This window comes from Falco biarmicus, chromosome 10 (genome assembly GCF_023638135.1).
Source record: "Falco biarmicus isolate bFalBia1 chromosome 10, bFalBia1.pri, whole genome shotgun sequence".
Taxonomy (NCBI): domain Eukaryota; kingdom Metazoa; phylum Chordata; class Aves; order Falconiformes; family Falconidae; genus Falco; species Falco biarmicus.
This window is the reverse complement of record NC_079297.1, coordinates 20,562,589-20,589,029: the sequence shown is the minus strand read 5'-3', so window position 1 is coordinate 20,589,029 and position 26,441 is coordinate 20,562,589. Positions and strand designations below refer to the sequence as shown.

The following is a 26,441-nucleotide window of genomic DNA, read 5'->3' as shown; positions in this document are numbered from 1 at the left end:
CATGAGCCCTAAGTAACAAAGCAGATAATGGATATAGAAAAATAGATTATTTTTTGTGTTGTTCATTAAGATTGCTTTGTACTGCTTCCAACAGTTGAAGAAAGTCAAAGGGAGGGTCACTGCTGCTATTTCACAGATGCAGTGCATAGAAGATAAATTGGTTGAACTCCAGTCTCTTGATACTCGGCACTTCCCCTGTACCTTATCTATGACTGTAGTTAGTATTTCAAAACAAAAATTATTTTTAAATTCTATTTTCTTTATTTTTCTACTGTAAGATAGAGCCTTGTGTCTCTCATAATGCTCTCTCTTATTCCCTGGAATAGAAGTAGGGCTGGGGATGGAGGGAGACAGCAGCCTTGCACGAGGATTTCAGCCCCCACAACGGTGTAGGCTATGAACAGAGCTGCTCACTGGGGCAAGAGCTGGGAAGGACTGTGAGGGTAGTATCGGATGGTCCTACAGACCAGAAACAGGTGCTGTGCAGAGGAGCAAAGATCATTGGAGCATGGAAGATGGAGCCATACTGACCATGATTTTTCCATATGTGGTTGCTTTGTTGCAGTATGGAAATGTGTGACCAGAGGAACAATATCACCATGTGTCCCTTATGTGACAGAACATGCAGTTACTGGAAGATGAGCTCTGCTTGTGCGACTGCTCGTGCAAGCCATCTGTTTGATAACCCTGCAACTGTCTTCTTCTCAGTCTTCATGGCTCTCTGGGGTAGGAAGATATATGCCTTCATGTTAAGTGTTTAATTATTTAAGATACAACAGGAAGAAACAGAAGAGATAAACCAGTATATTTATACTCGGGCAGTTAATTATATAGAGAACTTCTTTTCTTTCTTTTTTTTTTTTTTTTTCTTTCCTATGAAACTGTCATCCCAAAATTTATATTCTGGACTGAAGGCTAAGATTCAAAAAGTTGCTCAAGATGAACATCAAATGAAATTGTTAAGCATCTGTCATAAAACTGCTGCGTGGTATGTCAAAATTTCATTAACAGGATTGCGCAGCTTGCCAACACAAAAAAAAATCTATTTGGAGAGCCAGCTTCCACTTTACAACATTACAGAAGAAATATATTAATGTACTCTGGGGTTGAGGGGAGGGCTCCGCAGGGAAGTGTAATGGCCTTTAGCGTCTCAGGACAAACCAACATTGATTCGTGAGTAAGCTCTGAGATGCAATTAAGTTTATCAGCAGGCAGACATCATGCGTGTAGACCATGAAGCAGGAACAGTGGCGTTATAGGTATTTTTTCTGACGCTGACTGCCCTTGTACTTTAAGCACATCACTTAACCTTTCTTCACATGTCTGTAGAACTTAGTTGAAAATATTAACCCACTCATGAAATCTTTGTGAGAGTGTCTTCAGGAATGGTTATTGAGGGCTTTTCTCCTCCCTGCTGCAGGAGGGATAGGGACCCCCTTGCTCAGGCACCCCAGCACCAGGCATGGGTGCTGGAGGAGAGGGGAGGAGCCTCTGGTCATCTTCGCTGGGGCCAGGAGGGCCTGTTAAGATAAGTGGGAACTGATGGGGTCCAAACCCCATGTTTGTGACTGGGAGCCCTGTATAGAGAGGCTACAGAGAATAGGGAAATGCATGTTATTCCCCCCAGCTTTGAAGTTTAATGGCCACAAAGTCCCAGCATCAGTGAGAACAGCACAAGATGATGCTTGCCCTTCCTGTACACCTTGTTGTGAGTTAGCAAATAACCTGTTTTGGATTATATTTAATCCTGAAAACACAGCCTGAGTTTTTATTTGTTCTAGAATGCAGGGAGTCATTTTTACATTACCATCCATCTGAACTGATTTTAGTACAATTCAACATAATTCAGTTTAAAGCAGTGTCTTTTTGACCAAGGTCTCAATTTGAGATAAGGTTTTAGATGCAATGCTGAGAGCTGATTATCAAGTACTGTAAGGAAGAGGACAAGGACAGTGCTGCAGAGGGATTTTGGGAACAGTGGGGAGTCAAGAGCGCTGCAGGTTTGGAAGGAAAGCTGGGAAGTGGTGGTGGGAGGTTGAACTCGACCAGTTACACAGCAGAGAGGAGGGATCACTATCTTACAGATCATCATCTTGCCATGTAGCATATAGGGAGAAACGTGATACACTCCAAAGCAGAATGCAGTGTCAGAGACTTTAAATAGACTGATTCTCTCACATGGAGAGTCAAGTGTTGGTTTCGGTCTTCCTCAGTTACAATTGTTGTGAACCCGTGTGGATCTCGCACAAAATACTCTCTTGTCTAGAAAGTAATGCTGCTTACCTCCCTTTTCTTAGCAAACAACTATGGGTCCCTCCATCCATTTTGTAACATTCTTGGGCAAAGTAAGGCAGAATGGCAGAAGCCAGTTTCTGTGCTCTGTACAAAATCAGGCTTAATACTAAGATGATAGTTTTGGAGTGGGATGTGAAATTCCTGAAGTTCTTCAGGGTCAACATAAAATTTTATTGTGGTACAATACCATATAAAATGAATGTTGTTTCAGAAAGGTATTTTTGAATTGGGAAGATCAGAACTTTTCCCACAAGGTTTTGAATTTGCATGATTGCAAATTTCATTTCTAAAGGATTTGTTAAAAGAATTTTTTAAAAATGAAAGGAGTACTTCATTTTTTAAGGAAATAGTATCAATAGAAATTGTCTCTAAATATAGGCACACATATGGACTCCAGTGACATTTGTGAGCACCACAGCACATAAGGAGAAGTTGTATTAGGTTCGTGTATAGTTGAAGAGTTGAGGCAGAGGAGACCCAAGTAACCTGCTCAGGTGACCCAGGGCATCCTTAGCATAGCAAGAAAATGATCCCAAGTTCAGGGGTGCTGTGAGCAAACATTTGGCCAGGCTTTCTTTGTCTCATGGGGGTATCGTAACACCCTGGAGAACTACACTCACATGAGTGTTAAAACAGCTATAGCACCAAACTGGGCCCTGGTTAGAAGTTCAACATTAAACATGGACTGTGGCCCAGTGCTGTTTGGAATTAAATGGCATTAAAAATGTCAGAGAATCCAGACAATATCATCTAGACAGTAACCTTTGGGAATTTTTAAGCTCCACTTATGCTTATGGGCCCAGATGAAATATGAAAATGCAGGTATGCCTGGCAAAGCAGCAGTACATCACCACCTGGCACGTTCACTGAGGGCTTTTGAAATGAGCTGGCTGTGTTTCAGATGCAGCCTTTTCATTTTGCATTGTTGTAAGTCAGTGCCACGGAAGGATTTCTAGTAGGACTAAGGAACAGCTCTTGTTCATTTTCTGTATTTCTTGCTGAACATGGAAGCTGCAGACCCCAGCACAAGAACTGCCAGCAGCAGGGAGAGGGGAGGCAATTCCAGGGACCATGACAGAGACTCTCGTAAGACACAGCTGTGGCCATCCCAATTTACAGGAAGCCTACGGCTTGTAAAGGGGCTCAGCTGTAAGTTCTGCACGTGAGAGTTTCTCTTGGAAGGCGAATTAATATCATGACCCTAGCCTGGTTCCAGTCGTGAGGGTGTCCTTTCCTCTCTATTCAACTTTCTTACCCTCCCCCTGCCTCTGGTCGTTCTGGACATGAATGTTTCTGGGCACATCTGTTAATACTCACTGCGGGAAACTCCCCTGGGAACACCATTTCTTGGTAGACTTGCCTGTTTCATAATCACTTCTTTATTGTACAGCACTGGTGTATTCCCAGCATCTAAATATGTCCTCTGAGAACTTGCTCGGTCTCAGAGGCAGATAGACTGATATAGACCGGGATCATTCACTGGGACTCAGGAATTACAGCCTGTCCACCTGTAGCTGGCATGAGTATTTGGGTTTGGGTGTGATAATTAGAGCTAATCATACTATTATGACCACTAAATGGATGTAATTATAACAATATAAAAATGCTTTATCTTGCTGTCTTTGAGGGAATAACTATACCAGCAGAACAGGACTAGTTAAGTCATTCATATTTTGTAGAGATAAAACACAGGTTTATTTGGATTTACAGATGGAATTACATGCAGATGAAGACCAACAATACCATAGTCAGACATACAAATATTTAAATAAGTTTGGGTGTCTGTCTGTCTTAGACACCTTAAAAAATTGTAGGTGTCTTTCCGTATGAAGCTGTGGATGTAGTAAATGCCATTTCTTTTAGCTTACCTAGATAAAAAGTTTAGCTTCTAATGCCTCATTATTTCCCAGAGAGAGACATTACTGTGAAATATGGGTCACAAGAATGAAGTTAACCTGGCCCGGTATGTGAAACGCTATTGCACCTGCTGAGACCCTTGGGAGGTGTGAGCCCGCAGACACACAGCAGGCGATGGGCAGTGTGGCCAGAGTGCCTCCTAAGACAAACCCCAGAGGCTGCTGCGATTTTCTTTTTTTTTTTTTTTTTTTTTTTTTTTTTTGGTAAAATGTCAAAATAATTCTGAAACTGTTGTTTCAGCTGCCACCTTCATGGAACACTGGAAGAGAAAACAGATGCGTCTCAACTACAGGTGGGACCTGACTGGGTTTGAAGAGGAGGAGGTTTGTCCCTTCAGTTCTGACTCTTTGACTTCCACCGTGGTGTTACCAATAGCTCTTTGCCCCAAGCCGATAGACGTTGCCTCACAGGGAACTGCTCTTGGGGCGGTTCCGTCATTTCAAAGAAAGGAAAATCTCTGTACATGAACTATTCGAGATTTTTATAGCAAGGGTATGACTAGTATGTCTTGTTGCCATAGAAACGTAATTGTATAGCCACAAAATCTGCTATTTTTTTGAAGTGTGTAGTCCGGTCACACCTAGCAGCATAGGCATGGAACATACAGCTCAGATCTTACTGCTGGGCTGATGTCAGGGTGCTAACAACTAAGGACCTCATTCATCTCATGCTGCTGTAAATCAGAAATGAATGTATTGAAGTTGATAAAGTTACAGCACTGTAAAAAAGCACTGAAAAATTCCTATTAACTTTAACGATGCAGGATGAAGCCGTGACTTGGAAAATACCAAAGAAAATATTGCCAGACATGTGGGCTTGGGCTATTGGGAGGGACACAGTGTGCAGGTTTTTTTTTCATTTGCTAAAAAAAAGAATATCACTAGCTAGGTTTATGCTAAGTGTGCTAAATAGTGTGAAAGGGAAAAAGGCGGAATCTGTATAAAAAAAGGACTTAAAAATCAATTAAGTTTTAGAAGGAAAGGAGAGACAATCCCCAGCCAGCTGAGAAGCTGTATCCCACCTTTTTCTTTTTAATTCTGTCGCTTTACTAAAAAGGAGACACCTTCCAGGGCTGTAACGCAGTCTCAGCCCCAGCAGCCTTGCCCAGGGCTGTACCACAGTTCAGAAGCGGCGGCGATGTGCAGGTCCCTTCCTTTTTCCCATTGTATGTGACTAGCCGTGCTGAGAAACCCCTGCTGCAGGTTCTGAGCTAGGACCCATGGCTTGTACAGGCGTCTGCTGCTTTGTTTGCTGGCTGGCTGGGGTTTTTTTGTACTGTTGTTGTTATTAAAATAAGTATGACCACCCTTGTCATATCTCTAGATGTTCTAAATAGATACACAAAAAATATTGCTCACGTGAAACAAAAACCTCACCAGCTCTGGGTTTGGCACTGTGCAGCTTGATGAGCCTGGCACAGTTTATTGTTCGCCTCACCCCCAAAACCCTTCTGCTTGAATTACCTTCTCTTAATATGTTTATCTCCTCCATAATATATTTAGGTGTGCTATGCCAGCAGCCTCTATGCCACGAGCTTTGTTAGATCATACCTATTTTACTGGGAGAGAATATAGGGTTTTATTTCCTGGATACTATATGCTCTTTTATTTTTGGTAACTTGTTGTTAGCATACATGAAAGTAGAAAGGATTAACTGTATCCTTCTGGTGTCTGTCCCCTTCATGTCTGAGTCCAGAGCTCTACACAGCTAAAACAGCAGCTGTTAATACAGTATATTTTATTCTTTGTTTTGTGTAGTCAATGCTAGATAATATAGTCATGGGTTTAGAGGAGAATTTAAGCCCCTCCTGTTTCTGATTTGGGTGAAACTGAACCATATTGAAGGGTCAGGGTTTCCAGTGGTACACTAAACCCCCCCAAGTGTCTCATCTTCTAGTGTTTTAGGGACACCTAGTTCATACAATACTTAGAGTAATGTTAATAAAAGTTGTAGAACATGAGTAGACTAATTTTCTCTGGTAGTGCCTAGCCATCCACTGTACCTATGCTTGTTTCATGTAATATTAAAAATATAAATCCAATATGATCTGCAACAGTTCAGTAATCATTTTTTTTGTTGTTTTTTTTTTCTTGTTTTTCGTGGTTTTTTCTGGTTTCCCGAAGGAGGCAGTCAAGGTTTGGAAAACATTTTTTTTAAAATTGCTCCTACCTTTTTTTATTACATGTCTACTGATGAATGCCATCTTTTGATCTCCACTGTTTCTTTTTCAAGCATCAGATTTTCTTTAGACCTCCCACTGATTGCTTTGCCTTTACACCCTCCCCCTCTCCACTTGCTCAGACTTTTTTCAACTCAGTTCTGTTTCCCATCCGATGCATAATTGTAAATCCTGAGTCTTTTGTGAATGCATAATTGTAGTGAATTCTGAGTCCGTGAATCTTTCTGAATCTTTTGGCTGTCTCTTACTTCTGAGTGTTTCCTACACTTTCTCCTTCAATGCACATGGGTAATCTGTGGATTTTGACTGAGACAGGATTAGGGGAAGACCCCAACTGACAATTTTCTGGGACCCCAAAGCCAAGTATTTTGCATATTTACAGCAGATGACTGTTACCCTCATGAGATGAGGATCACTGAAATTACAGTTAATGTCATGAAAAATCTAATGTTTATAAAAAATGTAGGTAATTAAAATCCAAGAATAATGGCACTTGGTATGAACCATGCTAACAGCAGGTTGTGCTGTATACTCTCATGTACTAAATTTAATCTACATGGTATTGCACGTGGGTGTCTGATAGTGAGTCCAGATCATTCTGCAGTTGCTGCTGTAGAACTGTGAATGATACGGGATTTAATGTTCTTTTTTAATTACAGTCAACTGTCAGTTGACGTGAATGACATACCAAGTGAATTAGAATCCAGTTAGAAAACTCAGAAATGATCAGGAAACTGACCTGCAAACAGTTCATGTGTAGCTGATACAGAAAAGAAATAATTTTGCTTTATATTAAATATGACTTATTTCACAGGATCATCCAAGAGCAGAATATGAAGCTAAAGTTTTAGAAAAATCACTGAGAAAAGAACACAAACATAAAGAGGTATGGTAAAAACATTCGTTTTTTCGATTTATAAAAGACTTTGAAAAAGAAGGTCATTATAGCAGGCACTGAGCCAAGAATAAGAAACAGGTAAAAAATAGAGTCATTGCACATTGTGTTAAGATTCCAGATGTCTTCAGTCCTAGCATACATGGGATACTCGGTGTATGCCAGTGCACAAGACCTGATTAAGTCTAGAAATGTCTTTAATAATTAGATATGGGAGTGTGGTTTAGGGAAGTTAATTGAGCCCAGTTGAAAGGGTGCCTCTCTTAGGCTAACGAATCAAGTCTGAGAAAACTGCAGCAAAGCATCTTATTCTGTGCTGGTATCAGTACCTAAAGCCTCTCAGGAGAGGTTCTCTGTCTTGCTAGACTTTGTAAATAAAAATACTACTAGAGCATTAATGAAGAGTACTAACACCAATTTCCTTGCTGAATTCCAGCTCTGATAATAACTTTCTGCCTTTTAAAAACATAACTTTAAAAAACATTTTATTCCACTGAATCAGGTAGCGCTCGCTTTTACTTTTAACTTGCTCTTTACATCACCATGAAAAAGGTGCTACCAGCCATCCCAGGGACGCGTGCATCTTGCCAGCGGACGGTGCAATCCCTCTGAGCCGCTCCCCTGCCCTTTCGCTGAAGCAGTTGCTTCCTTATTCCCGTCTGTCAGCAGCAGACTGATACGAAAAAGCTCCTTTTCTCCCTCACATCCTGGTTCCCACCCTACCAGCAGTTATTCCCCCTTAACTGCAAGAATTCAGCCATTTGTATGAATGCATTTTTAAGCAGAGAAATAAAAGCTCCTGCATAAGCAAAACCTGTCAGCAGAAATTCCTCTTTTGTATCTGCTGCCAGCAGCACAGTAGAGTGGAACCATACCCTAAATTGGGATTTTATGAAAAACCTATAGAAATACAACTGCAATAACCATGTTAACATGACATATGCTTGAAGAGACAGCATATATAGATTGGACTGGTGTTAAACTATCTGTGTCAGATTTTGTCACGTGCTTATACTTGAGTACTGTTGGGCCCCTTTTAAAAGATGCTCCAAAGCTGATGGTGGTATGTTTGTGTTAATCTATAGGGTGCTGTGTGTAAGCGGTTCAGTGTCACATGCAATACCTTACAGCACTGCTTTAAAAAGCCCTGCAGAAGAAGAAGAATTTGGGTTAGTGGATAAACAATGTTTGAATCAGACTTTGTTGTATTCTGCTAAAACCCTGCAACTCACTGTACTTCTGGCTATATTAAGAATTCAGATCTTAAATGTGGAAGACTGTAGGGTAATCAATTAATGAATGGTGGCCTCCAAATACTGGAGTACAAAAGCTGAGCAATTAAAAGAGGATAATTTATTTTTTTTTTAACCAGACTATTTATAACCTTTTGGGCTGTGTTCAATCTGGATGTTACTAATTTGGGAAACATGAGAAAAGGAGTTTTTTCTGAAAGAGTTGGTAGTTATTTTTCATTAGGATCTACAGTGTTAAAGTTCAAATTCAACAGTTGTAAGATGATTTGGGAATCTTCTTAAAAAAGAAATATCTAAAGCTAAACCAGAAGTTGCTCATAATTTTTTCAAGAAATATTTTAAAAGGAAAAAAAAAATTATATACTTTATATACCATAAAGGAAAAAGAAGGGCACAATCCTAAATTAGAAAGGGAATATCCTTTGCGGGATTGCTTGATCTACCCTAGGATTTGGGGCAAGAGTTTGTCTTTTGCTGTTGTTATGTTTTATTAACATAAAGCTGAAACACAAAGCCTTAAGCAAACTAATAGAGCATTCACTTGTGGCTAAACCGCTATGTATGCTGAGTCAGTAGAGAGTATATAGATTAATTTAGAGTGCTTTGTAATGCTATATTGCCCGATCCTTTTTTTGTTTCCTTTGACTGCCATCAGAAGCACCGATATTTTCCAGAAGAGACAGCAAACAAATGGAGACAAAGAGTTAAGACAGTCATGGCTGGGGTGAAATTGGTTCTTTTTATTCAAACTTATGAAGAAACTCAAATTATGAGTAATTATGGAAGACACAAATCAATTTGTTTTTGGCTGTTGAACCTTTGTTTAATATTCACATTCAGTTCTGGGTTTCTTCCCCTTCCTCCCCTTGTTTCTTCAGCACTCTTTGGGACACTGTTTCTATGCGTTGGGAATGGCACTGCATGGCTAATCTTAGGTTTACCATCCTGGACTGACGTTATGTTGTGCAGTGGAGCATGGGCTGTGTGTTGAAAGAGTTGCTTGCACTTCCCTGAGACAACATGCATGTAATAAAAATAGAATTTGAGTAATATTTTTATGTTCCTTCTGCATCATCTTCCATAATGTTCCTTCTGATGTTTATTTTCTGGTATGTAGAAACAATTCCTGGCATCACAGCTTATGAAGGACTCTAGATGTGCAATATTGTTCTAAATGAAATTTTCCTGGCCAAATCAAGGCAGTGGCTGGTTGACTGGATTTAGGGTATCCTACAAAGAATTATTATACATGCACATCTTAACTCGTATTGGCGTGGTCCATTGAATTCCACGTGGGTAGTCAGGTATTTAAAAATCATTCTGGATTTTATATTAAAAATCACACTGGAAGGAATTTCCAGCCTTACCACACACCAAAGCAAGATATTCCCTGTCAACTGTGCATTCATCTTGGAGTTACTCAGTAACATACTTAATCTATATTTCAGTGGAACCACTTGTACAACTGGAAAGCTACAAATATTAGCTGGGGAGGGAGAGAGGAAGAAGAATTTTTCTAGGGAAAGCAAAAGAAAATATTTAAGAGTAAGAGGGATCTTACTTCATGGTTTGTGACAGCCTATTTGCATGTTTCCTTCAAAAAGTATACAGAAAAATCTGGTTTATTTATACTCGCAGTGCAGGCGCTTGACCAATTTGAACCTAGATACGCAGTAAACAATTTGCCTGTGTGGAATAGTAACTGTAAACACTGTGTCTGCATCTTCTAACCGGTTGTGTATTTGCTAGCCTTTTTTTCCCCCTCTCTGTTTTTGTCCCGTGCAAAATCACACACTCTGTCTTCATTAAATGTACCCTTTTTTCCCCTCTAAATTTTAGACAGATAAAGAAAAGCTGACATGGAAGGATCGTTTTCCAGCCTATCTAACCAATTTTGTTGGCATTATCTTCATGGTAAGCATCACCCAGCAAAACCTAAAAGTTGTGTTACAGAGTCATTGTATAGAACAGAAGTGATGGAACTGTTGGTGAAACTGTGACAGACTTTATCAGACTGATGTGGTTCACCGTGGCTTTTCCCTAGTGAAAAAATTCAAGCATTTAACTGTTTTATAATCCAAAATCTTTTCAAGAGCTTGAATTTCTACTTTGCTGTCTCTTTCAAGCAAAGAAATAAGAATACCTAAATAGGCTAGGGGAAAAATGAGGACACAGAAATGGAAATTACCACCACCATTGATGGGATGAAGCTTAAAAAGTACAGAGCGACCTCTCAGAAGGTAGTCAGGAAGTCAAGAATGGTCTCATTTTTATACCAAACTTTTTTGAAAGAAATGATGTGGCCAATTGCAGTCCTGATTGCAAGGATTTTTAACAAGTCAGTCAAATATGGGGTTATACCACGTAACAGGAGAATTGCAAACAGAGCACTTAATTCAAGAAAAAGGTAACGTAATGATGAGAACAGCCTTTTTCCATTTGCTGATAAAGTATCAGCATTTAAAACAATTTTTGAAGGAAATAATAATAATTCAAAACATGGAACAGATTGGCAGATGGATAAAAAAGCCAAAGTCCTAAGGGTAGAATATACCAGACTAACTGAGTTCATCTGTTTTTTTGGAGGGATAGAGATTCTGGTTTGGGCTGGGTTTTGGGTTTATTTTTTATTTCTGTTTTCAGGGAATGCAAATGCAGTAAATCTAATATTCTCAGCTGAATAATCAGTGTCTTATATGATTTACATTTTAAAATTGTTCCTCTATTTAAGCAGTGAAAAATTGAGTAAGATTTTGTGCACCTTTATATTGCCCAAAGGTGCGTTGATTTAATGAGATTTAATTTCAGTTTGGGATTATGACAGTGCAGCGGGTGTCAGTAGGGTGTTTCAAGGCTTGTGGGCAGACTTAAGCTGAAATACTCCTCTCTGCTGCAACCCTGGCTTGCTTTTATAATAAAGCAAATACCATGTATATATGCTGTTGCTCTTAGGGCTGAAAGGATGCCCACCGATGCTTTTAATATGAGCAGGTAGTTTACATTTAGGTGCCTTTGAAAAAAATCCTTTTGCATGTGACTGTGGTATCAATTTTTTCATCTGATGGTCAAATTACTAGCAAAAGAGGATCTTTTCCCACAGTTCATCAAAGTGATTGGGATCCTTAATGCAGAGTTCGGTGGACTTGGGATGTGGCCCAGAGATCCCATTTTTAAGGTCATTGCTAAGTCCCAAGAAAAGTATTTGTAGTTAAATCTTTCATAAGAGGCTGTGCTGTTCTTACTTGCAGGTTGGGCTGACATTCGCCATAGTGTTTGGAGTCATAATATACCGGATCTCGACTGCAGCTGCACTGGCAATCAGTTCAACTCCCTCGGGCCGGTCAAGCGTTAGGGTCACCGTCACTGCCACCGCAGTCATCATCAATTTGGTTGTTATCATCATCCTGGATGAAGTATACGGCTGCATTGCAAGGTGGCTAACTCAGATCGGTAGGTTTAAATCTTCAACTGATATTTGCTTGAGCCATTTTAAATGAGAGGACACAAATGACTAGCTGTCATGATTAACTTCAAAATGATGAGCAAACCTAGGAAATTCAAATGTGTGGCTAAAATTCCAACCAGCTATTTATAAACATCAAAGTGCACATGGATTTGGCTTTTTGGAAAGGCAAAAAGTTTTTCTTTCAGCAGTTGCAGTGCTAATCACTAATCCAGTTATGGGTGGTGGGGATACAGCAGAAATTCCTATACCTAATCTTAGGCTTCACTCTTCTGTATCATGCAAAATCCGTTTTCATTTTCTGTCGTTTTTTAATTGGCATAAGATATGTCAAGAAATGCAAAATTATGGAGTGCAAAAAAAACACTGTAGAAAAAATAAATCTTTTAAAAATAATTTCCAAAAAGCAGCAGTGACAAAAGGTCCAGAAGTCTTTTCAGATAAGTTCTTGTCCATCTTCAAATGATTGTCATGGAGGTCAGCCAGATGTGTGATAAAATTGGAATTACTGTTGTAACACATCTGAATGGTGTTGATGCTCAGCAGATTGACCACTGACCTCAGTGAGGCCATATTGCTTTAATAATATATATTGCTATAAATATACACCTCTTTGTTTAAAAGATGGCTGATGTTTTCCAAAGTCCACATTTATAAGATCTTGAAATGTTGCAGGTAGGATAATTCCTTAACATTTCTTATCCATATCACATTGGTTCCAGAGGTGCCAAAAACTGACAAAAATTTTGAAGAGCGGCTGATTTTTAAGGCTTTCCTGCTGAAATTTGTCAATGCCTACACACCCATTTTCTACGTCGCTTTCTTCAAAGGCCGGTGAGTAACGCAAACGGCTGCTCGGGGTTTCAGCATGTTGCTTATGGGGCAGCTGTAGCTGAGCCAAGACTGTAGTTGGGTGATAAAGTAAATCTGCTTTAAAAACTCAGTATTGACCCCAAAAATCTGCAGCCTCATGGGATAAAGCAGGGAGCTGGTACTTTGCTGTTTCAAGTTTGTTAAAACCATTTCGTAAAGATAGCTTTGTATGTTTAGATACAATCCCCCATCAGGCTAATTACCATTGTCTATTTACCACTCCTAACTTTATATCATAGCAAGTTTCATCTCTCTTTTTGCAACCAGCATGAAAGCACGAGGCTAAAATAAATACTCCGCGTGGCATGTTCCAGATAATGCAAGAGAAATGAGGATTACCACAGAGGGTTTCTGCCAAGGTGTGCCTATAATATTGTAGGACACAAGACTTGCAGTTTTACTGAGTTGTTTACTGAGGAAACAGGGCTTACTCAGTAAAACAAAATCAAAGATAATTATTCTCGCTCACTTTTTCAGGACTAAAGGTTAGGTGGTCTCACTCAAAGGCGTAGAGTTTGACATAAATTTAGGAATCAAATATGCAAGTATAAAATACATATTAAGTTTATAATCCTAACTATTGTGCCCTAGATTTGTTGGACGTCCAGGAGACTACGTCTACATTTTCCATTCTTTCCGAATGGAAGAGGTAATTGCGTTTCCAGCCTGTCTGTGATCACGCTGGGTGGGAGCAGCTGCCCCTGCCACAGGGATGCAGCAGGTTTCTGACTGGCATTTCCCCTGTCCACCCTAGTGTGCTCCAGGCGGTTGCCTGATGGAGTTGTGCATCCAGCTCAGTATCATCATGTTGGGCAAGCAGCTGATTCAGAACAATTTGTTTGAGATTGGCATCCCGTAAGTAGCAACTTTTGTCTGTTTGTTTGTTTGTTTTAAACATGTGGGCAGTACGCTGTATATCCGCTGCCCCGTGACATGAACGTGGTTCACGAGCTACCCGCAAGATTTTTGCAGTAAGCCTGTGTCTGCTGTGTTGCAAATTGCAGCTGCATCCAGCAATGCAGATGTCTGTGAAAAGTGTTGGGCAACATATGGCTTTCCTACAGGTTAGCAAGACTTGTAATACTTGCTGAACATGTGGCTCGCTCACACCGTGTTACAGCACCTATGTATGATCATCCCTGATACTTCAGTGCACGGTGGCTCTTGCACAGTTTTTATGAGGATAGTATGGAGCTTATTGTGTCTGATAATGTAAAAGAACTGAAAAACGGGCACTGTGACCAAAATGGCACGCTAACTGAATCATTTCCATTTCCCCCAGAAAAATGAAGAAATTTATACGATACATGAAATTAAAGCGTCGGCGTTCTTTAGACCATGAAGAGCACATGAAAAAAAAGCAGCGTTATGAAGTGGACTATAACCTGGAGCCTTTCGCTGGACTTACCCCTGAATATATGGAAATGAGTGAGTGAGGTGGAAAGAAGGCATTTTAAACCGTAATTGTTCTAATTGGGAGAGCTGAGGGTTTTGAACTGTCGATTCAGTGGACAGTGGATATGAGACATAACTTAATTATTAAAATGTACAGTCTTGGACTGCAGCATGTTTCAGCCAGCCACTGGCTGCTTCAGGGCGGGCTGAATTGTGTTCTCTGCTGTTCCTGACACCTTCCTTCAGCACTGTTTTAGATATTTTCTTTCAAGCCATGTGACATGCCACTGTCAAGTTTCAAATGCAAATGATTAAATGGCATGAACTTGAGAATGTGAGGCGTGTTTTATCATCAGTTGTACCCTACACTGGAAATTAGTTACTTAATTCAGGTTTGATCATTTCCACTATGTATTCTGACACCAGATTGTTTCTTTTTTTCTAAAATCTGGACTAAATCTGAGAGAGATAGGTGCCTGTAGACTAGGTTGTACTTGACAGCTCATATATAATGGGTTTTTTAAGTAATGTATTATTTAAGCACTGGATATTAGCTCTGCATTGCTGCAGCTGTGCAACTACATTTCTTTTCCTATTTTCAATCTTGGAAAGGCTGCGAACTCTTCAACATCATGCTGTTTGCTGCAGTATCAGGCATTCCTGAAGGTTCTGTCTTAAAAGAGCAACTTTATTTACTATTTTAAGGAATTACTAGGCAAAAATAGTCGTAAAGGACAATGAAGCATACTAATACCAAAAATTGGCGTGCTCAGTAAATGCAGAGGCACATTAGAATATCTGATGACCTCGATGTTCAGAGTAGTTGAAACAGATTGAAATTTAACAGTACGGACTACGAGGTCATGCTGTCCATTCCTAAAAATAAGAAAAAGTGCAGTTACTGACCTCAGCAATTGGAAGGAACAGAGAAAAAGAAAGATGGGACACTAACAGTACCAGGAGGAGCATGACATCAAAGTGATGTCCTCACCAAACAAAAGCAAGTAAGATCCCAGGTTGTAGGAAGCAAATTATTCCCAGGAAAGGCAGAGAATCAGTAGCGCGCGTTTTCAAAGCCCAGAAGTTTCTATACTTCAGAAGAGAAAGCTTCCAGTGGGACTGGTGAGGTCTAAAAACCTGCTGGGTGGAGTGTGACAAGTTTATGTGGAGCTAACATGGTCACTGCCATACTCCTTCAGATCGCTCCTGTGCCAGCCTCTCCCACGGCAAAATTGGTTTAGGAGCTTCGGCATCCTTCTGGTTACTTTGCCTTGCCTTTTGCAAGAGGGGCAACGGGCCCTTCAGTGCCCGAATGGAGCAGTAGCCAGGCAAACTGTGCCTGACACAGAAGATGTCATTTAGTCTCCTAGCATGTGTCATCTTGGTAGAATTTGGGGGTTGGCACCGACATGATGATGCATGCATTTGATAAATACTGACCACAGCCATTGAAATGGTTTATTTTTCCTTTTCAGTTATTCAGTTTGGGTTTGTAACTTTGTTCGTTGCATCCTTCCCGCTGGCGCCTTTGTTTGCTTTGTTGAACAACATCATTGAAATCCGTCTAGATGCGAAAAAATTTGTTACTGAGCTGAGGAGACCGGTAGCAGTCAGAGCAAAGGATATAGGTAAGTGCACATTGCTATTGTTATCCCTGTTTGTTTATTCCTGGATTGATGGCAGGATATTATTATGCTGAGTTAGTTTCATTAACAGGAAGATATTTATAGGAAAATTCAAAACTTTAGACTGTGGCTTAACTGTGAACTGTCATAACTTATTGAGGCTTTACTTTTAAAATGGAAAGACCAGAGCTTTAAATTCAGATTAATATTTTATTAAGCAAACAGTATCACTTTTCAAATCAAAATGATCAATACAACAGCGAAATATCTCGCATGGTTTGCACATCAACAGTTCTTTCTGGCAATGCAGTTTTCTTGCAGAAGCAAAAATTTCTGCATTTAATAACTCTGGGCTGGCCTGGAAAAATACACTTGGGAGCAAGAAGAGACTCAAAAGTCTGTGGGTCAATGTATCCCTTCATCCCTATTCAGCATGAATGTTGGAAGGGTGAGGCTTGAAAGCTGCAGTGAATCTAGCCGGAACTGGGCTCTGCAGTGAGACAGTGACAACTGACCAGTCCTCCCTTTACTGCGGGGGCTAACAGCTGTGGGTGTATATAATGAGGAAGCTATTGCTCCCAAATGGGGGTTACTTACAACTAAAAAGGTCATTAAAATAATTGTTTGTATTACAGAGCCAGTCAGCAAGAGCAGTACGATCCGTACGAAACTCGGTGTTTGTTCTGGTGTTGTGCAAGCAGGGTTTTCCCTTGGGCTCATCCTTGTGCACCAGGATCATCCTGGGTTGGAAGCACGCATCATGTTTTGCCATGCTATTGCCTTTACCATGACATTGCTTTTGGGGTGGTTTGTGGCTGGCTTATTTGGTGCTGCAGGCTAAGGTTGTTGGTGGAGATCATGGAGGGGTGTTGGTTTTTTGTCAGTGGTGGGTTTTTGAGGGGGTTTTTTTGGTTTTGAGAAGGTGTTGATTGCAATTTATTGCAATCAGTCCCGCTCTTGTGGGTGAAAGAACCCCACTTCTTTCAGAGACATCCCGAATTCAGAGACTGTGAGATGGCCACGGACAAACCAGACAAGTTTTTAGGGCCAGCGTCAGCAGAATCAGGAAAGGATGAAGGTTCCATGTGCTAAAGGCAGTGGGTAACTACTGGCAGCCAACAGAGGTCTACCTCTGCTTCCACTGATACTTCAATATCTTTTCCTGAAGTTCACTTCTGTACTCTGTCCAGGCTGGCTTCTGTATGCTGTGCCAGGTGACTAAAGCTACATGAAGTATGAGTTAACAAGCAGAGGATGTGGCCAGGCCAGGAGAGTCTTCCAGGGATGTCACCCTGTGTAAAGCCTCTTACAGCTTCCTTCCCCTTCAGACGCAGGAGAGTGGCTCATCAGGGCTGTGACCACGCAGATCTGGTAGCAGCCCTGGGTTTCTCCATCAAGACTGAATCTTACAGTTCAAGTACTTCAGCTAAGGAGAAATTTTCAAGCTGTCACCAGTGCCCAAAAGGCTGTTAGAGACACCAGGCACAAGGGTGCACAACCACGTCTGCTAAATCAGCACTCTGTGTAGACCTCAGAGAAGCCTGTCCGTGAGGAATGGGACCTGGAGATGGGGAAAGGGCAGACCTGTGGGACTTCATGCATCATCCTCAGACTAAATCCAGAGGGGCTGAACCTCAGTCAGTATGGGGCTGGTTGGTATTGCATTTCATACGCACTGAGCCCATGCTGAGGAAACCTGTATCTGTATGGTTTCTAGATGCAAATGTAAAAACCTCATCAAGTGGCTCCACTGGAGCTTTGCTTTTTTGAAACTGAGGTAGGATCAAGAGTGATAAGAAATTGTAGAAACAGATTCAGGTAGATCCTTAAAGCTGGTAGACCCATATGTTCTGCACGAGGTGTGTGGAGGTTCCAGCTCCCCATCTGTAGCTTTCTTAGTCTCCTCAAGCATTTGAGAAGTCTGAATGAAATTTCGTTATGTTTTTCTTTTCTACCAATGCCAACAGTCCTCTGTCTCACACGAGCCTTAAAACTTTTAAAAAATAGGTGCCCAAACATAGCTTTGGAAGACAGAGTTGGGCTCCCTTTGCTTCCAGGTCATTATATCAATCTCTTATAATTAGTTCTTTTTTTTTAAAATTTAAAATACAACTGTCATTTGGCACAGTCATAAGTGCTTCTAACACTGTAACTAAAAATGTCATTTATCTGATTTTGAGTGGACCGGCATTTACATGTTTGTCTCCTTCCTTAGGAATCTGGTATAATATCCTCAGAGGTATTGGAAAGCTTGCTGTCATCATAAATGTAAGTAATTTGGCATGAATACAGTTTTAATTAAGTAGGCTGGCTTTTCCATTCTGCTCCATTAGTTTTATTTCAGCATAAATTCCTTAAAATCAAGGGGAAGTATATGATTTAGAAAATTTTCAAAATATCAGTGCATCAGATGTTGTGTTTATTTTAGAGTTGTGGTAGTAGTAGCAATAACATAAAATAGTAGTCATTGCAGCTTTTTTCCAGAATGTTTTCATAGAACAATTTTGCCCTTCAAATAAATAAGGCCACAGTTCTTACTTTTGCTTTTTTTAAATACTATCACTAAGGTGACATATTTTTTAATTTCGATGCTGAAACCTATTTAGGGTCTGGTAGTCAACTGAGTGTGAATTACTTCAGCTCCTCAGAGAGCAGTGTCCTTCCATTGAAAAATCTGGCCTTGGACTGCATTGCTGTCACTCAGGTAGCTCTGAAAATCCATGAAAATATTTCGTTTACTGAACATCTCAGCCCTTTAGAAAACTTCAGCATGCCTTAATATATTCATGTATGTACTTATCTAATACTCTATATGAATAGACATCCACAACGATCATCTTCATTGCACCCTCCCTAGGGAAAGATGAAAAAGAAAAAGCTGAATAACAACCTGACAACATGTTTGCAATGCAGCAGAACAGGGAGGGTTTACAGCCACGTGCCCACCAGCCCTCTCAGTTTTTTCACCATTATCCAGACTGGAAATCCCTTAATTTTGCCCACAGGTGTCTGTTGTGCTATGGCAAATCCATTCTTTTGGTTATTTGGTGTGCTGCCTTAAACAGTCTTTACCATTTCTGCTCTTTTCCTTTGGAAATAATTTCTCTATTTTTTTTCTCTTCCGTGTAGTCTCTCTTCGTCATTATCCAGTGTTACTTTTCCTTCTTTGATCTATGTACTACCTCTCTTTAACATAATATAAGTAAAACATTTTGTACAGTGTTTGTTCCACATGTACTTGAGATTTATGCCAGTGAGAATGTTTCATAATAATGATAAATGAGAAAGGCTGGCTATGAAGAACTCAGCCGAACTGGCTGTCTTGCATTTTCTGTGTGATGTTTTTAGAAGACCTTTTAAAATAACCAAATAAAATGCAATTTTAATGACCATAAAAATAAAACTGGGCTCAGTCTGCTCATCCTTTTATCTTGATGGAGTTAAAAAACACATACAATTAATGGCCTTTTGCAACACAATGAGAATTTATAGAGTCAATTCACTGTCAGTTGTTTGCAGAACAGAAAAGTACTTGGAAATCGATCAGTTGGACCCTATACAATGCATCTGGGGCGTGGGGAAGCAGTGCTGGGTTTTGCTTTCCTCTGGTGCTGGGGGGTATGGCCTCTTCATGCCCTGGGGAGTTCAAGTTGTAATCCATGTGGAAATCTCTGTCGTCATGGAACTATCCCATCTAATATTCTGCAACTTGGGAGAGCCAGCAGTAAATACAACCTTGTTGCAGGAGTGAATACTCCATTTTTACGGCCCCGTGGACTGCAGTTGCCCCAGCCTTGTTTTCTGAAGCAGCCCCCGTGTTGCGCGAGTTGTCTGGGCCAGACATGCTTGAGGATATTATTAACTTAACCACTGCCTGAATATTGCGCTCACTCTTTACTCTTATGGCTTAGGCATTTGTGATCTCATTCACATCCGACTTCATTCCACGCCTCGTGTACCTGTATATGTACAGTGAGAATGGCACCATGCATGGCTTCGTGAACCATACACTATCTTCTTTTAATGTCAGCGATTTTCAAGCAGGAACAGCTCCAAACGACCCCATGGATCTTGGCTACGAGGTTCAGATATGCAGGTACTCTCCTGAATGATAACTGATTTTAAGTATTTTCACAGCTGACTAAGAACAAGACAAACTTTTACATTCCTGGGGCAGGTGCCTTATATTTTCAGTACCTTTTTAGCACCTTGGTGGCCTCTTACGTCAGATGGATCCTTTGCCTGGAACATCTTGGCTTACATATTAAGCAGCCACAAACCCTGACGTACTGCTTAGTCTGGGAAATAGAGATTAGCATTGTTAAATTCAGTGTTTATCCATGCAGAGATTTTTATTGCTATGTAATCCCTTTTTCAGGAAAGGAGGTAAATAATGATAAACAGCACAATGATGCTTTAAGGGAACAAAATGATGTTACTCTGATGTCATGTTGTGTCATGTGCTATTGATGTTATAGCCATGATGTCAGAGTACGTATCTTTTTTTTTGTCCAGTTTCTGTAGCAATTCCTGATGAGAGTAATAGCATCTTTATCTGCACTGGAACTTAAGACCAACTTAAAGTGTCATTGCACAGAAGTCTGCATGCCTGTAACAATTTCTACATAGTGTTTTCATTTTTAAAGGAAAATTATTGTTGCATATTTGAGCTTATGAAGCAATCTAGGTCCGTGCTGAAATGCATGCTTTCCCTAGGCTTACTCAGATATGCATCATATTTAAAAACAAATGTTTTAATGCTTAGAACTGGGGACCAAAGCCAAATGCAACAGTGAAAGCACTTAGACCAGCAAGCCTGAAAGGGGAACAATGGGGGTAAGAAGAGGAGGAGGACAACAAGGAGGGAAGAGACATTCCATGGAGAAAAAAAAAAAAAGATGACTTTAGTATACATATACTAAAAATTTACACATACTGACCAGGAGAAGCCTCCACCTTTATAATCATATTATTTTTTAATTTATATTCTTTTTAAATGTCAATAGTGCAAGTTGAACTGCTGAAATGACCGCTAAACAGAAAAATCACTCTGAGATGAAAGGAAAAAACCACCAAAATATGTATTAGCTTTGCTTGCTCTTACTTTCTCCTGGTTTCCTTCTGGTGGTCTCCAGGTACAGGATAAATGAGGTTGGCAAACATGTTTTTAGCACAGAATTTACAAGACAGAAGTATTAATGTCATGGTCCAATTAAAAAATGCCAGGTTTATCTCCTTTCTAGTCCCAGCCTTTTTCTTCTTCTCATCCCATCATTTCTTCCATATTCCAGGGATTTTAAAATAATTTGAAAATATGGAGCCCTAATTCTTTCAAAATATTTACAGGATGCTATGGTTTTAAATTGAATCTATTTTTCTTGCTCCCATTTCTAACAAGTTATTGTTGATTAGCACATAGATTTTCTGTAAGCCATAGGTAAGGCAAAATTCTCACCTCTCTATATGGCAAAATTTAGCTGCGTTCTTTTGCTAATGGTGAACAAGAACACCATCAGCATAACACTCGATGGATCTGAGATCAGTATTTTTGTCTTTAAAATCAGTCTTAAAAATATATTTTGTGGGATCTTTTTGCCAGTCCGAAAAGAAAATAAATTACCTGGGCTGTGTAGTTTACTCTGTATGCAGAATTGATATTATTTGTTTTAATCATAGGGTATTAAGATTGAAGACCTTTAATGTTGAGTAAAACCTGTTCAGGTGTGTCTTGTTTCTGAGCAGTTAATACAGTGTCGTGCTGTAATAGTGAACTTGCTTTTAGACAGTTCGATTTACTCTTCAACTATTAATTCCTCATGGTGCTAAAATTTCTGAATGACATCACTGATTTACTGAGTCTTGTTTTGCAGATACAAAGACTATCGAGAACCCCCCTGGTCTGAAAACAAGTATGACATTTCAAAGGATTTCTGGGCTGTCCTAGCAGCAAGATTAGCATTTGTGATAGTTTTCCAGGTAGGTTATACTGCAGGCACTTTTTATGTGAGAAAGAAAAAGTGTTATCTTTATTTCTTCAGCTACATAAGGCAGGGCAGCTTTGGAAATAAGTTATTAGGCCAAAGAAGGGATCTTGTCTCTCAGCTGTCTCATGGGAAAGCAAAGAAATTTTCCCATCCTCATTCACCCTCTTCTTCCCACTCACCAGGCCCAGGTATATCCTCAGTGGAAAAATTTATCCCTAGGGATTCCCTGAACTGGTTTGATGCCAAAGCAACTTAATGACCTTAGCAAGCAGCAAAGCACATAATCAGATTCCACCAGTTTTTCCAGTAGAACATGAACAATTTCACTGAAGCAGCATAAATTTCATCCAATATCTATTCTAGACCTAGACAAGAAATGAAGCATCCAGAATATTCCCAGTTAGAATTTAACTTGCACCTGAACAAGAAGGCAAAGTCTTGTCATTTTTCACTAAATGACATTATTCGGTCACAGCAGCGATGCTGGGTATTGTGGCACAAGTGTTTTAAGTCTGCCTCATCTAAACAACCAGCTACCAGTTGCAAAATTTTTATTCCCTTTTTTTTTGGAGGGGGGAGGGGTAAAATATGCACCTTCTTGTGAAAGACCTCCCTCTCAGTGAATCAAGGGTTTAAAATCAGAAACATTTACTTGAAGTGTGTTTTACCAACTTTCATCATTCTACCCCTGCTATTTGCTTCTGCCTTTCTGATGTAAAACTCGTAAACCCTTTATCAGTGACAGTACTTCCTTTGGATTTCTACGGGGCTGTGACAGCATTTGCAGGTAAATCAGAGATCTGTGCCTGCCATTTTTCTCCACTTCCAGCATGAACAGTAAGTTGAGGTGAATTTGGCTCCGTATCAGGCTTCAGACATGCAGTTGAGCCCAACTCAAATAATTGTCCTTTCTTCATTCTTCCTTTCGAAGTACTCCAAAAATGGCCCCTCCTCCTACAGTCATCCCTTCATTTGGTCTCTCTGACATTTTCTCACAATTTCGTTTTCAGAACTTGGTCATGTTTATGAGTGACTTTGTTGACTGGATTATCCCAGACATTCCCAAGGACATTAGTCAGCAGATTCATAAAGAGAAAGTTCTCATGGTGGAGGTCTTCATGAGAGAAGAGCAAGGGAAGCTGCAAATGCTAGAAACCTGGAAAGACAAGGACAAGAAAAAAGGTGAAAACTGTAACAATCACAGCCCCAGACTCTCCAGGAGCCACAGTGGGAGCTTGTCCTCCTGCCATTCGTATCCTCTTGATGTATAGAAGAGGAGGGAGTTCGGTGTGTTGGGGCATTCCACTGATCCACAAGCCATCGCGTAAAGGGCAGGACTCGATTAATGGACAACCTGGTGCATGTTGAAGGATGTGCTGCCATTTTGCTCCCATCTTTGTGAGAAATGCTCTTACAAATATGGAGGACCACATTCTATTTCTGATAATGTTGGGTTTTTTTCTTTTGCACAAGCAGTAATGCAGGGAATTTTTATATTTCATCATTAGGTAACACTATTGACATTGGTGTGCATTAATAAATGCAGGTACTTAGTATGTCTTGATAGAGATATTCTCTGAGAATCTGACCTTTAGCCTATTAATGAAGTAATTAAATTAAGGTACATTTTAAGTAATAATAATACTAATTCAAAATATTTTTGGAACCCCAGGCTTGAAGGTCCATGGGATAACTCGATAAAGTATATGCAAACTCAGCTTCAGGTTGTGCCCTAGTATTCCTTTTGGCGGGAGGGAAACCATGCCGAGCCCACCAGGCTGACTCTGTTTCCAGGACAGGGTTTAGCTCTGCGGGCAAACATCTGTGTTTGAACCTGCAGGTCTGAAACCAGCGGAGCTCTCGCTGAGCTGTAGTGTCACACCAGCGTGTGGGGCACTTGTGGCAATCTGCTGTGTACCCAGGGCCCCCTCCGGGGCACTGCTGTCTTCATAAACATCAGAAAAGTGAATCTGGAAAAGTTGGTTTTTATCAGTGAGCGACTGATGTGGATGAAGGTACCTCAGTGCCCCAGACTGCAGCAGCTGTGTTTGAGCAGTCGTAGAATCGTAGGATGGTTTGGATTGGAAGGGACCTCTAAAGGTCATCTGGTCCAGGCCCCCAGCAATGCCTCACTTGTGGCTGGGCAGAGCAGCACAGTTTTGGAGAGCCTCCCGGCAGGTAGGTGATCACAGAGCGTTTTGATAAATGCCCTGAACTAAAGAGCACACATAGAGCTACAGTGACTCACACTGCCCTGCCTAGTACTTGGGCACTGTTGTTGCTGAGGAAAGTCCCTTTTGCCCATGGGTTTAGCACATCCCTTTCTCAGCCAGGTTTTTCTCTGTAGCCCTCTGTTCTCTGCAGGAGAAAGGAGTCTGCACCCACTTTTCCCAGGCAGTTGCTCCTGCAGACTTTCTGCTGTTGGATGGCATTTCCCAGAGGAGTAAATTCAAAATACATCCCACTTACTGTCTTCAATGGAAGTTTTGCCTGCACTGGGGCTACAGGACCAGACCTTCAGTTAGTTACAGGACTTTTCTTTTGTCTTAAAAATACTTTTTTGTACAAGGAGCTTCCTTAAAGTGTAAGTCTGAAATCCCTACTTACGATGCCTAGCTCAATCCCATCAGTACAACTCTTTTTAAGCATAGTACATTTTAGTTTTGCTTTGTCAAACGATAAACTGCACTTCCAAATAATATTGGTGCAATTAACCTCATTTCTTTTATTGCTTTGTCTTGTTCATGGCACTTGCATTACAAATATAAAACTGAAAAATAGAATAAAAATGAAAGATTTCTTTAAAGTCTAACTACTGTATGGTTTGTTACAAAACCAAATGTCAAAGACTGTTTTCAAGAATTAGTTATTTCTTTCTCCTTTTCTTTTTTCTTTGCCAAACTAATTTAAAGATTAATGCTAGAACTTAAAAAAATGCCATATTTAGCTTTTGATATATTTATTTGTTTTAAAGTATGTGATGAACTTGATATTTTTCTGTAGTCTGTCCAAAGAAGGTAGCAGAAAAATTATGTGGAAGAAAGAAAATGGTATTAACCAAATATTCTTGAAGCTTATTTAAAATATTGATCCAACCAAAGATTTTTATTAATAAAGGGCTTATATTTTGTTAACTCTTGTTTCTGTTGTATTTTGACTTGCAGGAATGTCACTATTTGTAAAATTTGTAACATGGTAGCTTCCTACTGTAGGGCCAAATCCTGCCTGATTTATTCACACAAGAAGCATTACGCCTGGTGAGTAAGTGTTTACCAGATCAGGCCCGCTGACTGCAATAGGACTGTGAGTGGGAATAAGTCAAGCAGAATTCTGTCCAAACATCTTGTTGGAGAAGTGTTCTTCCTCTCATTCCTTGGTAGCCCAAAAGATCCAGAAGAAAGCCAAACATGAACTACCTGTTCTGAAGAGAAATCTTAGGGGAACTTCCTCGGAGAGGATTTCATCTGTAAATACTTATCCGAAAGTATTCCCAACTTAATACTGACATTCCTGTAAATGGTAGAACTATATCCTGAACACATGAGAATTTTTCATTACTTGCTGAAATCATGAAACAGTAACAGTTGCTTATACTTTCTTTTGTACAGTAAATTGTTTGAAATGGAATTTTGTATATAAAATACTGTATTGCTACTTAGATAACTATAAAACTCTTTCATGGAATCATTTTTTAAGAAAAGCAAATATATACTAAACCTGTTTTAGTTCGGATTATTTTTTTTCCTTCGAACACTTATTTGAAATAAACTGAAATATGCAAGAGTTTCTCCTGTGGGACAGGTTCTGTTCCCAATCCTCCTTGTGCTCTGAGTGTGCAACTCTGAGTACTGTTGAATTTGAGAAATATAGAAGCTGGTGTTACGGTTTGCTAAACCTGGACCTGCGCTGCCCCTTCCAGTGCTCCTTGTACTCAGCCAGCAGAGCCCAGAAGTGAGATTTGCTCGCAGGTACGGACGTTGACAGACATCTTCCTAACAATGCCCAAGGTGAATTGTGAGTTTGAGCTGCTTCAGATACTCACTCACACAGATACAGTGAATCCCACCTAAGATGCGTCTGTCTCCAAGAGCACGAGGGGAGGTTTGGCTTCTAGCACAGGCGTGGATAGCTGCACCGTAGACACTGAATATTAACTGATGTATCTTAGCCTGGGAGGTTTAATTTTCTTCGATTTTAGTGCTAGGCACATAGCAAAATGTAACATTTAAGATCTTTCGCTAAGACATTTGAAATGGCTCGTAATGAGGAAGGACGCTGTTTGCTTTGTTCATTTAAATGGAAAAATTTATTGATTATTAAGAAAAGAATGGGATGGTAGAACTACAGGAATGAAACTCTGGGCTTCCTTCAACTGTGTCTCACTGAATTCAGCTCCGAAGGGATGCAGAATGGCTACACCATGTATGTCACATTTTTATTGCCTTGTGGGACCGGTACAAGCAAAGCTGGGCTTGGAGCCTGATTTGCTGTTTCCCCATTTAACTGTCCTGTTAAAAGCATGAGGCTTCATACTAATTCTCCCTTTCTAGCCAGAAAATATT

At 40.2% G+C, this 26,441-nt stretch overlaps 1 protein-coding gene across 3 annotated transcripts in view; it reads left to right on the top strand.

The window, feature by feature from the left end:
- The window catches only part of ANO1 (anoctamin 1), an 82,455-nt gene extending 56,855 nt beyond the window's left edge, over positions 1–25,600 (top strand). For 2 of the 3 annotated variants that reach the window (XM_056354846.1, XM_056354844.1), the window contains 15 exons: positions 566–726; positions 4,453–4,535; positions 6,336–6,347; positions 7,206–7,277; positions 10,379–10,453; positions 11,788–11,989; positions 12,725–12,836; positions 13,467–13,524; positions 13,630–13,730; positions 14,158–14,303; positions 15,746–15,898; positions 18,111–18,163; positions 19,807–19,991; positions 21,766–21,871; positions 22,890–25,600. In XM_056354846.1, the coding sequence (XP_056210821.1) occupies positions 566–726; positions 4,453–4,535; positions 6,336–6,347; positions 7,206–7,277; positions 10,379–10,453; positions 11,788–11,989; positions 12,725–12,836; positions 13,467–13,524; positions 13,630–13,730; positions 14,158–14,303; positions 15,746–15,898; positions 18,111–18,163; positions 19,807–19,991; positions 21,766–21,871; positions 22,890–23,150 (1,780 nt within the window). In that variant the 3' untranslated portion in view covers positions 23,151–25,600. Of the gene's footprint in view, positions 1–565; positions 727–4,452; positions 4,536–6,335; positions 6,348–7,205; positions 7,278–9,194; positions 9,273–10,378; positions 10,454–11,787; positions 11,990–12,724; positions 12,837–13,466; positions 13,525–13,629; positions 13,731–14,157; positions 14,304–15,745; positions 15,899–18,110; positions 18,164–19,806; positions 19,992–21,765; positions 21,872–22,889 lie in introns of all 3 variants that reach the window. The other variant, XM_056354847.1, reaches the window with a different exon arrangement.
- Positions 25,601–26,441: the final 841 nt, after the last annotated feature.